The sequence below is a fragment of the Mustelus asterias genome, chromosome 2, assembly GCF_964213995.1.
Source record: "Mustelus asterias chromosome 2, sMusAst1.hap1.1, whole genome shotgun sequence".
NCBI classification, from domain to species: Eukaryota; Metazoa; Chordata; class Chondrichthyes; order Carcharhiniformes; family Triakidae; genus Mustelus; species Mustelus asterias.
The window spans coordinates 45,977,613-45,993,201 of record NC_135802.1 but is presented as its reverse complement, the minus strand read 5'-3'; the positions used below and the strand labels follow the sequence as shown (position 1 = coordinate 45,993,201).

The 15,589-nt window shown below is 42.9% G+C and overlaps 2 protein-coding genes across 3 annotated transcripts in view; both read right to left on the bottom strand.

The window, feature by feature from the left end:
- Positions 1 to 15,589, bottom strand: part of nebl (nebulette) — a 261,752-nt gene that overhangs the window by 54,373 nt on the left and 191,790 nt on the right. The window lies entirely within an intron of this gene.
- The window catches only part of LOC144507399 (uncharacterized), a 65,586-nt gene that overhangs the window by 19,324 nt on the left and 30,673 nt on the right, over positions 1 to 15,589 (bottom strand). Inside the window, exons 9-11 of the mRNA XM_078234593.1 lie at positions 11,792 to 11,893; positions 6,035 to 6,139; positions 1,509 to 1,622 (exon numbers count right to left, since the gene is read on the bottom strand). Coding sequence (XP_078090719.1) covers positions 1,509 to 1,622; positions 6,035 to 6,139; positions 11,792 to 11,893 — 321 coding nt within the window. The remainder of the gene's footprint in view (positions 1 to 1,508; positions 1,623 to 6,034; positions 6,140 to 11,791; positions 11,894 to 15,589) is intronic.

Genomic DNA, 15,589 nt, shown 5'->3' with positions numbered 1-15,589 from the left:
GGTCCGGGTCCATAGGACTCTTAAATCGGCCTCGCAGGTAGAGGAGGTGGTTAAGAAGGCGTATGGTGTGCTGGCATTCATCAATCGACGGATTGAGTTTAGGAGTCGGGAGATAATGATGCAGCTTTATAAGACCTTCGTCAGACCCCATTTGGAGTACTGTGCTCAGTTCTGGTCGCCTCATTACAGGAGGGATGTGGAAATGATTGAAAGGGTGCAGAGAAGATTTACAAGGGTGTTGCCTGGATTGGGTGGCATGCCTTATGAGGATAGGTTGAGGGAGCTCGGTCTTTTCTCCTTGGAGAGACGAAGGATGAGAGGAGACCTAATAGAAGTATACAAGATGTTGAGAGGTATAGATCGGGTAGATTCTCGGAGGCTTTTTCCCAGGGCTGAAATGGCTGCTATGAGAGGACACAGGTTTAAAGGTGCTGGGGAGTAGGTACAGAGGAGATGTCAGGGGTAAGTTTTTCACTCAGAGGGTGGTGGGTGAGTGGAATCGGCTGCCGTCAGTGGTGGTGGAGGCAAACTCGATCGGGTCCTTTAAGAGACTTCTGGATGAGTACATGGAACTTAATAGGATTGAGGGTTATAGGTAAGCCTATATATAAGCCGAGGTAGATAGGGACCTGACCAGTGCAACTTGTGGGCTGAAGGGCCTGTTTGTGCTGTATTTTTTCTATGTTCTACGTTCTACAAACAAATCTTTTCTATTGTCAGATGCCAATTTCCAATTTTCTGATTTTATTTTAGGTTTCCAATTTTCTTCCCTTTACCCAAAATTTTATTTTAGAAACATATTAAAATGTGTGCATTTTTAGTAACTGAATCGGTCCAACAAATCAACAACAAATAATTGATCTGTGGCATTTATAATCCTGACAATGCAGCTGAATGGAAATTCCTGTCAAAACAGTTGAAGAAAGCAAGGCTAATGACAGCTGTGAGCCAGGATGTTTTCAGAAATCTGTCACACGGCAGGAGCAAATGAAGATCAAGTTACTGTGGCAATATACTATTCTCAAAGCTGCTGTTAATTGACGTTCGAGAGACATTTGTCGATTCAACAAAGAACCATTATCGTAGGTTTCTGGTACACCCACCTCAGGAAATGGATCCTTGTGGGACCGGCTGTATCACTGAACTTTAGAGGGAGCCCTTGAGCACTTGTTTAAAAAAAAAACAAAATCTGATTTTTATTCACTTGGATTTTTAGTTGGTCGGAAAAGAATTCCTGACAATAATGGTTACAGCTCCTAGCTGGACATGGAAGCCCTAACTGGACAATGGCCAGCGGCATCAATAAGTAACTATTCAATACCTGGAACCAGACAGTAACTGCGTTCCCAGAAGCTTCACAAAACTCCAGGCGCCTGAATAGTCTCGCATTCAATTCAGCTAATGAGCCGAAGAAACAATTTGCCAAAAAAAAGGGCAAATATGCAAGTTGCCAAATTTTGTCCTGCAAAGAGGAAAGTGAGCAATTATTCTGAATAAATCCTGCTTACATCACTTGCAAGAACAGATGCAACTTGCAATTGTTTGAAGGAAGCACTCTCCTGGGGATTGAAGTGATGCCTCTTTCCCTTAACCTCTTTATTAAATTTGTCTTTGTAGTTAACCTAGAACAAAACAAACTACAGGTAATCAGATGGAATCAAGGTGCAAATTTTACAGCATTCTGATCAAATCTAACTTTGCAAAAAAAGTAACAATACCTCATCTTCATTCAAAAGGTCTCTGAGGAACACACAGTATATACATATAAACACCTTGTTCTCTGCGGCTTGCCAAAATCAGTTCATGCTAGTTGCTGGGCAGAATCCTTTGGACTTGGTTCCTGCTAGAACAGCAGGACCATTATCAGGTCAGGATCCTGACTTAGCTGCGACTCCTTAACTCTGCCACGACAGTAGCACCCTGCCATTGGGTCACTTAACAAATTAGGGAGGACAAGTAAGATGACAGGTCTATTCTGTCAAAAAAAGTGTTCTAATTAAAAAGGGATCACAAGATGGATAAGAATGTTTCACCAGCATTTGGATTTTTGAGGTTGCAGCATTGGAGAGGCGACCTCGGAAAGGTGCTTCCCGGATTTCATTCCGACCTGGTGCTCCCATTACAAGATCAGAGGGTCTACAGAGAGTTGAGATCTCTCCAATCAAGCATGCGTGCCTAGAACTGCCTGGAGGAAGTCAGCAGCAGGAGTATGATTACTCCACTCTGGAGAGAGCAAGCACACCAAGAGAATCCAGGATCGTGGGACAGCAGGAAAGATGTGTGCAAAAAACTCCAGACACTCACCTTGATTTAAGGTCGAGGTCAGAAATCGGGAGTTCGGGAGCGACAGTCCCAAGTAGGCCTCAGGCTTTCTGGGAATGTACTGGCTGGAAAATGACTGCTCATGCACAGTTTATCCATTTTTGGATGGGCCAGCACATGCGTGGAAGAAAAAGAGAACGGAAAAAGAGTGCCTTTTTAGAGAGCAGGTGTCTCAGGGAACAGGACATGGGGTGGGGGAAGGGAGACGATTCCAAACACGGAAGTGGGACAGAAAGAGGTCCCAGAAGACAGTCCCAGGTTAGGGAAAAGGCAGAGATCAGAAACAGATCCTGTTAAGTAAAATTGAGAGAAAGGCTCCAAGTTAACAAAAGAGCTGCATGGAGATCTTTAATCAAAGGGAGCTGGAGAAAAGCCCTGAAGATCCGAGAGGGCAGCTGAAGGTTAATGACCACATGCTGCAAGCCATAAGGGGAAAGGTGCCCTTTTACAGCAGTGGTTTCCTGCTTGGTACAGCTGAAGATCTGAATGTGTGCTGGGAAGGTGTAGCTGGACTGTACGCGGAGATTCAGGAGAAAAGTGTTCGGAGGTAATTTTACCCTTTTTTTACTAAGTGCTGGGCAGACTTGAAACTGGGAGTTTCAGAACCATCTTTTCAGCATGTTTTCAGAACTCACCCCGCAACCCGGCAATACGCACTGTGTCTGCAAAAATATCAGCCTGTTGCTCACTGAAGAAGCCTGTGAGCGGGAGTTAATGCGCCAGAAACTATGCAGAGGGAGGTAGTGTGCATGTGCAGGCCTCTGATGCTGCACATGCACATTATCAGTAGCAGGGGCCTGACAGAAAAGAGAGAGTTGTCAGGCCCCTGCTACTGCAGGCAGCCTGAAGCAGCTCCCCCTCCGCAATTGTGGGGGCCCACAGCCCAATATAAACCCCCCGCCGACCCCTCCCACCGCTCACGGACTCCCCCCCCCCCCCCACCAATCGCAGACATGCCACCCTCCCCCAAATGATCGCGGACTCACCATCCTCCCCCCAACCAATCGCTGCAGAGTGGCAGCGGGCCCCCTCTTCTCCCCCCACCGCCTCACCTTCCCCCCACTGATAGCTGTAGAATGGCAGAAGACCCCCTCTCCCTCCCTACACTCCCCCCATTCCCCACTGATCCCTGCAGAGTGTCGGCAGGCTACCTCCCCCACATTAGCCCCACTCCCCACAACAGACCGGTGCGCATTACCCAGGTGCCAGACTGGCATTGCCCAGGTACCAGGGTGGCACTGCCAGTCTGGCACTGCTCAAGGGAATTGAGGCCCCCCCTTTGCCCTCGGCCTCCCTGGGGGGGCTTCAATGGTCTCCGGTTCCACCGGCGAGGCCAAGTCGGCTGCTCCCTGTTCATGGGGAGCAGGTCTGTGGTAAAATCACCCCCTAAAGATCCTGGAGGTGAATTGTAGTTGAAGCGCCCACATGAGAGCGACATGTGCGAGAGAATTCCCAGTCGAGTTTCAACGTGGACGTTGAGGATAACACAATTTCATGTGAAATTGATTGGCTCACGGTATGACAAGCATCTGGGCGGCTTGCTGAGAAATCTACAGAATCTGCTTTATTCGCATCATTCATTTACTTTGTAGAGTGTGATGTGGCTGTCCACAGTTCACCAGTTCGTTCATATATATTGCATACTTAGCCTGAATATTAGAATATAGAACAGATATGGTAAATTGTTTTATCTTTCCAATTTGTATGTGTCTGTAAAGAGATAGCTGGGTTGAAAGGAATAGCGAGAGTTTGAATCGTATTCTAGCATTTGTTTTGAGATCTTTTTATTTGCCTGCTGTAATATTGTTCATTTTTCCTTGTTTATAAAGGTTTTATTCTTTAAATTAAAGTTTATTATAAACTCCTGTGATTTTGTTCAACAACTTTCCTCATGGTTTCTAAAAAGTTAGGATCTATCGAGGCAGGTTTCCCTCTGAGATCTGACTTCTCAGCCATACTCATGTCTCTCTCTCCCTCCTGTCATACACATCCCCAACTGAGCAGCCAGCACTCTCACCTCACTGCTTTCTTTCCTTACAGAAGAGAGCACACAACTTAGAGAGCAGCAAAGACCCTGGAAGGGGTTTTTCCCCCCCAGTGACAGGCAGTTTGACAGCTACTGACAATGTACGCTCATCTAATCCACTGGAAAGAGGTTTTGTCCCAGGAGGCTGCAGATGTCAGCAGCCACCTGCTGAGAGAACCTGAGCCTCTAGAGACACTGTTGCGCAGACAGGTCGAGAGAGCCGACCTTCTGCCTGTAGGCTACGTTCGGAGCATACCTCCTTCCACCAAGATCTTAGTGCTTGTTCATTCCATCCTGTGGAGGAGCATGTGACTGACACATGCTGCTGGTGCTGTACTGCTGCTCGTGGTGGTGAGGTTTCTGCTTTTGACCGTCCACTTAAGTGCAAGCTGGCGCTTGCTATTCCCATGCTGTGGTGAAGGCAATCAAGCAGGGAAGTGCAACTGAAGCAAGTGAAACGCTAGACTGGTGAAGTGTCTCCAACAAGTTGGCACTCTTGGAGAGAAGTACTTTAACCAGCAATCTCTCAGTGGCCATGACTGGAGCTCTTCAGTGTAACTGATCAAAGCCTGCTCAGCCTCTCAGTTTCACAGAAGAAGCTCTTCCCACTGGGCACTGATCTTTAAAATCTCTTTTTCCAAGCTACTCTCTGGATTCTGGAAAGAGCATAAGATTAGTCTGTAAGTTGCCTTTTTATTCCCACTGTTTCACAATCAATATATTTTCCCTTAACGGCACTCGCAAAAACAAGAACTGATAAAGTTGTTGCTTTGAGCCAATGTGCACTCCAGGGCACTACCACATGTAGAATTCCACCAATAACCAGTATTCTGTTTAAGTATATTAATCCAAATTGTCACAACATGTCATTTTTCCTTAAATATGCTGCCTGGCCCACCGAGTGTTTCATGTTTCTATTTTACTTTTACCAAACTACTGCCTCCAAAAATTCTTACTTAAAAAATCCTGTACATTTATTAATCTTAATGACCATAGAGGAGGAGGCTATTTGGCCCAAGAGCCTGCACTGACAACAATCCGACCCAGGTCCTATCCCCATAACCCCACATATTTACCTTCCCTGTCCCCCTAACACTAAGGGGCAATTTATCATGGCCATTCAACCTAACCCGCAAGAGTGTAGGAAGAAAGCAAAGCACCCGGAGGAAACCCACGCAAACATGGGGAGAACATGCAAATTCCACACAGACAGTGACCCGAGGCCAGAATTGAATCCGGGTCCCTGGCGCTGTGAGGAAGCAATGCTAAACACTGTGCAACCCAGATTTAGTGAAGATTGTATTTATTTCAATTAGAAAAAGTGTGCTGGATCACATGCCAGAATTAGGAAAGCCAACCATTTTAAAATTTAGAAATTAACTGTGATAGCTATTGCAGATTGTGATTTGTACATCCGGAAATATAAATCAGGTCAGGCTTTCACTGTTACTATAATATACCTCGAGTTAAACAATATTTAAATACTTAACCATCTTGTTTACTTTTTAAACATCAAGATTCTTCCTGGTTTTTAAAAATTTAAGCAGTATGAAGCCACACGCTATAATCACTTAGGTTCCCCCAATTTGGGATGTCAATAGATTTGGCGCTCTTAAATCTGATTAATTCCAACACAAAACAAAGTGAGTGATTAACAAAATAATCTTGTCAATTCGAAGGCCTTACTTGGCTAATGATTTTGGAAACCTCCTTTGCATGTTCAATGTCTGGTCTACCAATGATCGATGTTTTCACAGACGCTGCTGCTTTGGCTTGGTTTTTATATGAAACCTGAAAAGATATATGCAGTTCAATTAATAATGCATCTAAGATGCAAATGTGTGCTTCTGTGAAATTGGAATCTCTTCATTTGTTCACCAGTAGAAATCAATAATGACATTTAGTCATCTCAGCAATAATCAGTTTGTCCACAAATAGAAAGTGCACAATTACTTGGGATTAGATTTTCTCGACTCTACAGTTCCTGTAAGATGAATGGACATGAATGATTGCTTGGCACTAAACTAATTTTGTAACAATGATGAATAATTTTCACAAAGCATCGGTGCTTCAATGTGAACATCTATCATAATACAATGTCCAATCTAATTTCCATGTAGAAACAGAATTGGCCCAAGGATGCATTGCAGCTTGTGACCACATGACACTTCACACAAACAACCACTTTCCCAGTCGAATACATAAAGCTGTTCAGCAGTGGCAATCTTTTCTGAAGGTTTTCACTATACTGTACTGACATATCACCACAAGTCGAGGGTGATAAAATATGGGAGAATGAGGTTGCTAAAACTTTGATGCCAAATCTACTAGCAGTTCATGGCCTTGACAATCAAGTAATAAAACTGCAATATTTTATTATATGCAGGTGATTAACAGTTGAAATCTATTGGCCAGAATTCTCCAGTCTTCTGTTACCGCTACCAGCGAGCACAGAGAATTTGGCGCTCAGCCAAACCTCCATTCACAGCAGCGGGACTGGAGAATCCCAGATGTGGGTGAGGCAAGAGAATTCTGGCCACAATCATTGAAATTAGGTGGTAACCTCTACCCTATCTACCTGCTCAGGTGAACCTAAGCAGTGCCATGGAATCTTTCAAAGAGGTGCAGAGAATTTTTCAGATTCGATTTATTATTGTCACATGTATTAGTATGCAGTGAAAAGTATTGTTTCTTGCGCGCTATACAGACAAAGCATACTGTTCATAGAGAAGGAAAGGAGAGAGTGCAGAATGTAGTGTTACAGTCATAGCTAGGGTGTAGAGAAAGATCAACTTGTTGCAAGGTAGGTCCATTCAAAAGTCTGACAGCAGCAGGGAAGAAGCTGTTCTTGAGTCAGTTGGTACGTGACCTCAGACTACCACAGACTGATATCCTGGCCACCATTTTTTTCAATGCTCCCAACAATAAATTATGTGGTCATTTATTAATTCGTGGTTTATGATACCGCGCAGTAAACATTTTGTCGTTTTTGTTTTTATAACAATGACTGCACTTCAAATTCGATACAAGGATTGTAAATTATTTAAGACTTCCTCCAGACACCGTGATATACTATGTAAAAGCAAGGCTTTTTTCCTTGTTTATTTTCTAATGAATTAATAAATGCAAAGCAAAACACAGAATAAGCGTTGCAAAAGACAAACTAATCTGTCTAATAAGCTTAATTGGAATAGGAATTACATGTACTGGCATCACTCTTTATCAGCAACATAAGCCCCATCTTATTAGCTTCACATGATCTATAATTTATGCTTTTTCTCACTAAGAAAGGTGATAGTGCTGCTGACGTCAATTGCACAAATTAATAAGTGGAGAATAAGAAATTCATGTCACATACATTACTGTCACATTTTAGAATTTGAGGCCGTTTTTAATAACCAGAAATAATCTATGTAGAAGAGACATTTTTATGTCAGAGCTGGAAAACACATGTATTACAGCAAGTTTACCAAAAAATGATAGAAGTTGTATAAAATGCTAAAAAACTAACCTTCACAGTGCTTCCTTATAGATTGCAAATAATTAGCAATTCAATAATTTGTCATTATAATTGATTTTTAAAAAATCTTCACCTCATCTCTTTCTAATTGCCAACATTCAAGAGAATACTGAGTACCAGACAGCTAAACAGAATGGGTAAGGGAAATTAATGAGCAGTAACCCACGCTCCCGGTGTTGGCTGCCAGCAATATTTCGCTGCCAGCCTCGGATTAGCCAGCAGTTCTCACCAGGTGGGAATTCTGCTGCCAGGGTCCTAAATCATGGGGAAGGCCTGATGCTACTTGGTTGAGTTGCTACCTATCTTCGTGTCATCAGTAAATTTAGTTACCATACATTTGGCTCTGTATCCAAGTCATTGATATAAATTGTAGATAGTTGAGGTTACAGCATTGATCCCTTTGTCACTCGACGCATCTTGCCAACCTGAAAATGACCCACTGATAATTTAAAATGGCCTTCTGTTTCCTGTTAGCTAACGAATCGTCTATCAGTGCTAATATGTCACACCCTACACCATGAGCTCTTATTTTTTGTTCTAACCTTTCATCTGGCACCTTGTTGAATGCCTTCTGGAAATCTAAGTACAGCTCATCCGCAGGTTCCCCTTTATCCCTACAACAGATGTTAGGCTAACCAGCCTATGTTTCCCCCATTTTTGGTCTCTCTCCTTTCTTCAGAGGATCACATTCACTGTTTTCCAATCTGATTGGACCTTTCTGGAATCTACGGAATTTTGGAAAATTAAAACCATACATCGACTATTCAGCAGCCACTTCCTATAAGACGCTAAAATGAAGTCCATTAGGACCTGACGACTTGTCAACTTTAGTTCTAATAGTTTTCTTTGTACCCTTTCCCTGCTGAATTGTTTAAAGTTCCTCCCATCCTTTACGGATTCACAATTATTTCTGGGATGTTATTTGTATCCTCTACTTTGAAGACAGATGCAAAATATCTGTTCAATTTGTCTGTCACTTCCCTATTTTCCATTAATACAAACCAGAGGACCAAAACTCTCATTACTTAAATACCTGTAAAATCTCAGACTATATTTTTATATTTATATCTAGTTTTCTCTCGTATTTTAATTTCTCCCTCCTTGATAATCTTCTGACCTGTCAGCCATCTATGTGGCATTATATACTCTTGCTTTCAACTTGATGCTATCCTTAATTTTCTTAGTGAGCCATGGATGGTGTGTCCTTCCCTCAAAGTCTTTGTTTCTCGCTGGAATGTATTTTTTCTGAATCTTCTGAAATATCTCCTTAAATGTCTGCAACTGCATCTCTATTTACCACTCTGTCTTCATGCCTTCATAATCACCCTTCTTTAACTTTAAAACACTAGTCTTAGATCCACTCCCCTCTCCCTCAAACTGAATGTAAAATTCCATCATATTCTGATCACTGCTGCATAAGGGTGCCTTCACTATGAGATCATTAATTAATCCTGTCTTGGTGCACACTACCAGATCTAGCATAGCTTCCTCTCCAGTTGACTCTAGAACTTGCTGCTCTAAGAGACTGCCCCAAAAACACCATCACCGAAAGCCTCCATTCTCATTCACGGCTGGGATTCTCCGGTGCTGCTGCAATGAATGGGGTTTTGGCTGGAACACCAGATTCTCCGTTCCCACTTGCAGTGGGGCGGGCACAGACACAATCGGAGAATCCCACCCTATGAATTCATCTTCCAGGCTACCTTTGCCAATCTGATTTGTGTAACTTATATGTAGATTAAAATTACACATGATTTTCACCAAACTGTTCTTACAAGTCCCCATTACTTCTTCCTGTACATCCTGTCCTACAGTATGGTTACTGTTCAGGGGTCTATAAACCCATAAGTGACTCCTCCCCTTTATTATTTCTCTCCTTTACCTATTGCTGACCTTTACCATTACCCAAACTGAATCTACATCTTGATCTCCAGAACTAAGATCAACTTTCCCTGTGTCATCCTTAATTCAGTAAGAAGTCTCACAACACCAGGTTGAAGTCCAACAGGTTTATTTGGTAGCACAAGCCACTTGCTTTCGGAGCGCTGCACCTTCATCAGGTGAGTGGGACTTCTGTTCATAAACAGGGCATATAAAGACACAAACTCAATTTACAAAATAATTTTGTAAATGGAGTTTGTGTCTTTATATGCCCTGTTTGTGAACAGAAGTCCCACTCACCTGAAGGGGCAGTGCTCCGAAAGCTAGTGGCTTCTGCCACCAAATAAACCTGTTGGGCTTTAACCTGGTGTTGTGAGACTTCTTACTGTGTTTACCCCAGTCCAACACCAGCATCTCCACATCATCCTTAATTAACAGAGCTATCTCTCCACTACCTCCTAGCTTCCTGTCCTTCCTATATGTCATATACCCTCGAGTATTCAGGTTCCAGTCTTTGTCATCCTGCAGCCATTTCTCTGTCATGGTTAACAGATCATATATATTTATTTCTATTTGTGCTATCAATTCTTCTGTCTTGTTACAAATGCTACATGCATTCAGATATGGACCCTTTAGTTCCATCTGGTTAATATTTTAGTAACCTCTAGTCTTATCTGCTAGTGCAGATTTGTACTCTGTCCCTTCTTAACACACACTGATCATGTCCCTTACTCCTACCTTGCTCTCTTGCCTCGTCTTCTCTATTTAATTCATCACAACTTCTCAAACTTGATCCCTGACCCTCACTATTTAGTATAAAGCCCACATCATTTATAGATTATACAGACTGTCCTAATGTGGGACTAAATAAATTATGAGCAGCTTGAAATGCACAAAAGATTTGGTGATATTTTTATTAATAGAGAAAGATAATTTCCTGTCAGAAATTACATTTGAATTTTTGCAGGTACTGCAGAATAGCAATATTATGGCCAGGATTCTCCCAAAAAAATTCTATGTTCCCAATTTGCTGGAAAATGGGAGTAAATCCCGCCATTTTTAGTGTGATTTCATAGAATCCCTCCAGTGCAGAAGGAGGCCATTTGGCCCATCGAGTCTGCACCGATCACAATCCCACCCAGGCCCTACCCCCACATATTTACCCGCTAATCCCTCTAACCTACGCATTTTAGGATTCTAAGGGGCAATTTTTAACCTGGCCAATCAACCTAACCCGCACATCTTTGGATTGTGGGAGGAAACCGGAGCACCCGGAGGAAACCTACGCAGACACGAGGAGAACGTGCAAACTCCACACAGACAGTGACCCGAGCCGGGAATCGAACCCAGGACCCTGGAGCTGTGAAGCAGCAGTGCTAACCACTGCGCTACCGTGCCGCCCTATTTCCATGATGAATCTCCGCCACTCTGTGCATCACAGAATGCCCAAGTGGGATTCTGTCTGAGTGGGCGGGGTCTATTCCCACCAGAGGGGCCAGCAGCATAGCGCTGAGTGGGCCACCGCGCATGTCCCAATTTGACAGCGTGGAGATCAGCGCATGCACAGTGGCTCCCCCATTGCCAGCCTGCAGATCTTTGGCCAAATCCACAACCCCTCCACTGCTGGCCTTATAGACCTCCCTGGGCCAGCCCCTATTTCTGACAGCTGCTTATGTTCAAAAACTTAATCTGGGAGACTCAGAGGCCGTGACTCCCAGCGGGGATCCTGCAAAACAGCCACCACCGATGTCTCCCAGCCGCTGTGCTCCTTTAGCAGAGAGAATCATTCCCTTTGTGTGTGCGCAGACAGCATTGGAGGAAACCCCAAGGCTGGTCATGTGGACATTTTGGCTGTCTGCAATGTGGCCTCAGATCTGTACCAGTGGTATTCAGAGAAAACTCAAAATGAAAATCTTAAAATAGCTCAACAATCCACTAATGTCCTTCTTAATCACAAATGTTTGCAAAACAAACATGTTCACTCGAAATAAATGCTGAAATTCATCAAGAAAAAGTTTGAGTACTGTTCAAAAATTCCTTACATTGCTAACCAGCTTGGTGGTTTGTGTTGCTTTTTTGATGTCTGGTCTATCGATAATTTCCGTGTAACTGTGCACGCCTTGTGCATCTTTCTTGTACAATATCTATTCAGAAAAAGAAAACAATTACTCATTTTATTTACACCAAAAGCGCAGAATCATTGAATTGTTACAGTACAGAAGGAGACCATTCGGCCCATCGTGCTTGCACCAGCTCTCCAAATGAGCAATTCACTATGTGCCATTCTCCTGCACATTCTTCCTCGTCAACTTGGTCTAATTCTCTTTTAAATGCCGTTATTGAACCTGCCTCCACCATGCTCTCAGGCAGGGATCCTAGACCTTAACCAATTGCTGTTCTTTCTCATATCTTCCTTTACCAAATAATTGAAATCTTTGCCCTCTCCTTCTTGATTATTTCATGAGCGAGAACAGTTTCTCTCTATGTACTCTATCCAGACCCCTCAAGGAATACAGTTCTTACTTCTTCAAACTATCTTCATAACTGAAGTTTCTCATCCCTAGTATCAACCTCATGAGTCTTTTCTACACTCTCTCCAATGCCTTCACATTCTTCCTCAGGTGCTGCATCCAGAACTAGATGCAATTCTCCAGCTGAGGCTGAACTAGTGTCTTAGACAACTTCAACATAACCTTCATGTACTTGTACTCTTTTCCCCTATTAATAAAGCCTAAGATGCTGTATACTTTATTATTGTGCTTTCAGCCTGCCACTGAGTGACTTAAGCATGTATATACACCCAGGTCCCTGAACTCCTGCATCCCCTTTACAATTACACCATTTATTAATTTGACCCCGAATTATTGTTTCTAGAAGTTTTCACACAATCAGTGTTAAACTAACAGGTCTGTAATTGCTGAGCTTTTGAAAAAGGGTGTGATGTTTGCAATTCTCCAGTTCTCTGGCACCAGCCAAGTCTAAGGAAGACTGAAACGTTAGGGCCAGTTTTTCCAATACCTCTTCCTGATCAATTTAAAATCCTTCTTGTGTCTGAATTACCTTCTCTCACACCATGGCCTGGGTAGCATACAAAGAACAGTACAGCACAGGAACAGACCCTTCTGCCCACCAAACCTGTGCCAACACAGATGCCTCTCTAATCTAATATTTTCTTGCCTCTACTTAGTCCATATACCTCGATTCCCTGCTTTTTCATGTATCTATCCAAAAACTCTTGAATGATGATGTAGAATCTGCTTCCACCACCACCTCCAGCAGTGCATTCCAGGCATTCACCACCCTGTGTGAAAAACTTGCCCCTAACATCTCTTTTAAACTTTTCCCCCTCACACTCAACCTATGCCCCCGAGTAATTGATCCTTCAACCCTGGGAAAAAGACTATGATTATCCACTCTATCCAAGCCTGTCATAATCTCGTAAACCTATATTAGGTCCTCCCTCATCCTCCGATGCTCCAATGAAAACAATCCAAGTTTGTTCAACCTTTCTTTATAGTCCATATCCTCCAAACCAGACAACATCCTGGTAAATCTCTTCTGCACCCTTTCCAATGCATCAACATCCTTCCGGTAGCATGGCAATCAGAATTGTACACAATACTCCATATACGACCTAACCAAAGTCTTATACAGCTGCAACATGATTTTCCAATTCCTATACTCAACTAAAGGTCTCCAGTCAATTTATATCCTGCTGTATCCTCTGTCAATCCTCCTCACAATCCGCCACTCCCCCAATTTTTGTATCATCTGCAAATTTACTAATCAGACCACCTACATTTTCCTCCAAATCATTTGATATATATTACAAACAAGAGGCCCCAGCACTGATCCTTGTAGAACACCATTTGTCACTGATCTCCAGTTTGAAAAGTTCCCTTCCACTGCTACTCTCTGCTTTCTATGCCCAATAAGAAGTCTCACAACACCAGGTTAAAGTCCAACAGGTTTATTTGGTAGCAAATACCATAAGCTTTCGGAGCGCTGCCCCTTCGTGCTACCAAATAAACCTGTTGGACTTTAACCTGGTGTTGTGAGACTTCTTACTGTGCTTACCCCAGTCCAACGCCGGCATCTCCACTTCTATGCCCAAGCCAGTTTTGTATCCATCTTACTAGCTCACCTCGGATCCCATTTGGCTTCACCTTCTGTATCAGCCTGCCATGAGGAACCTTCACTAAAGTCCATACATATAACATTCACTTCCCTGCCCTGGTCAATTTTTTTTTGTCACTTCCTCAAAAGAACTCAATCACATTTGAGAGACACGACCTCCCCTTCACAAAACCATGCTGCCTATCGCTAATAAGCCTATTCTCTTCCAGATGTGAATACATCCTGCCCCTAAGAATCTTCTCCAATAATTTCCCCACCATTGATGTAAGGCTCACAGGCCTGTAATTTCCAGAATTGTCTCTTCTGCCCTTCTTAAACAGAGGAACAATGTGAGCTACTCTCCAATCCTCTGGTACTTCACCCCTGGCTAAAGAGAATACAAAGATTTTGGCCAAGGCCTCAGCAATTTCTCCCCTCGCCTCTCAGTATTCTGCGATAGACCTTATCTGGCCCTGGGGACTTGTCCACCTTAATGTTTTTCAAAACCTCCAATACCACCTTCTTCCTCTGAAAAGATAGATGCAAAAGTATTCATTTAATACCTCAGTTATGCCCTTGGCTTCCATGTGTAAATCCACAATTAGCACTTCTTTTACTACATATGTCTACCGAAGACTTAGGCCAGGATTTTTCAGTTCCGCCAGTGGGGGGGGGGGGGGGGGGGGGGGGGGGGGGGGGGCATCGTTGTGGGCGGGGAATTTTGCAGAGCAGCCAAAAGTGACTTTTGCCCACTTTCCAAGTTTTCTCGTGCTGTCTACGACAATGCCTGCCGCAGGCAGGACTGGAATATTTGAAATACCTTTTATGTTGGCTCTTTTCATACTCCCCCTTTCCTTCTCTTTTGCTTTTCCATCTCTCCCCCCGAACCTTCACTTTTCAGCCTGGTTCTCCATTGTATTATCCACCTGACATCTGTAATAAGCATAACTTTTTCTTCTTCTTAATTTCAATCTCTTCTGTCACTCAGGGAGCTCTGGAATTGTTTGCCCTATCTTTCCCTTTTGAGGGAATATAGCTTGTCTGCGCCAGAAATACTTCTTATTTCTTCAGCTACCATTTTTCCTTGGATTCCAATTTATTTGTCCCAGGTCCATTGTTACCCCACTCAAGTTAGTTTTCCCCCAATTAACTATTCTCACACTGGACTATTCTTTCTCCTTTTCCATAGCCAACTAAACCTTACGATATAACCTATTCTTTTATCTTATAGAAGCTTAATGCAGACTGGAACTTGAAAGGATGATGTATGACAGTACAAAGATTCTAAATAAATAAAACCTGTATATATTCTTCAACTCTGAACACATATCAATGACTACAGAGTGGTGTTTCAAATTGCATCAGAGTTTTAGGTTCACATTCAGAAACATGGTGTAATTCAGTTTTATTGATAGACATTTTTTTTAGATGTGTAAATTTAATTAAAGGAATAACTCTCTCAAACATTCATAGTTAACTTATATTTCTAAGATTAAAATATATAGATCTATGCATGCAATTTATTTGTATTGTATGTGTAGAAACATGGAAACATAGATCTGAAATTTTACAGACATCGTTCTCGCGTGATCAGCGGGACTGCAAGTGGATGTGTTATCTGCTTCCACCCACAATCACAAGCCAGACGCAATTTCAAGCAGGCTGGCCAATTAAGAGCCAGTCAGCTTGAAAAACAGCTGGACTTAGGCTCAGCACTGCCAGCA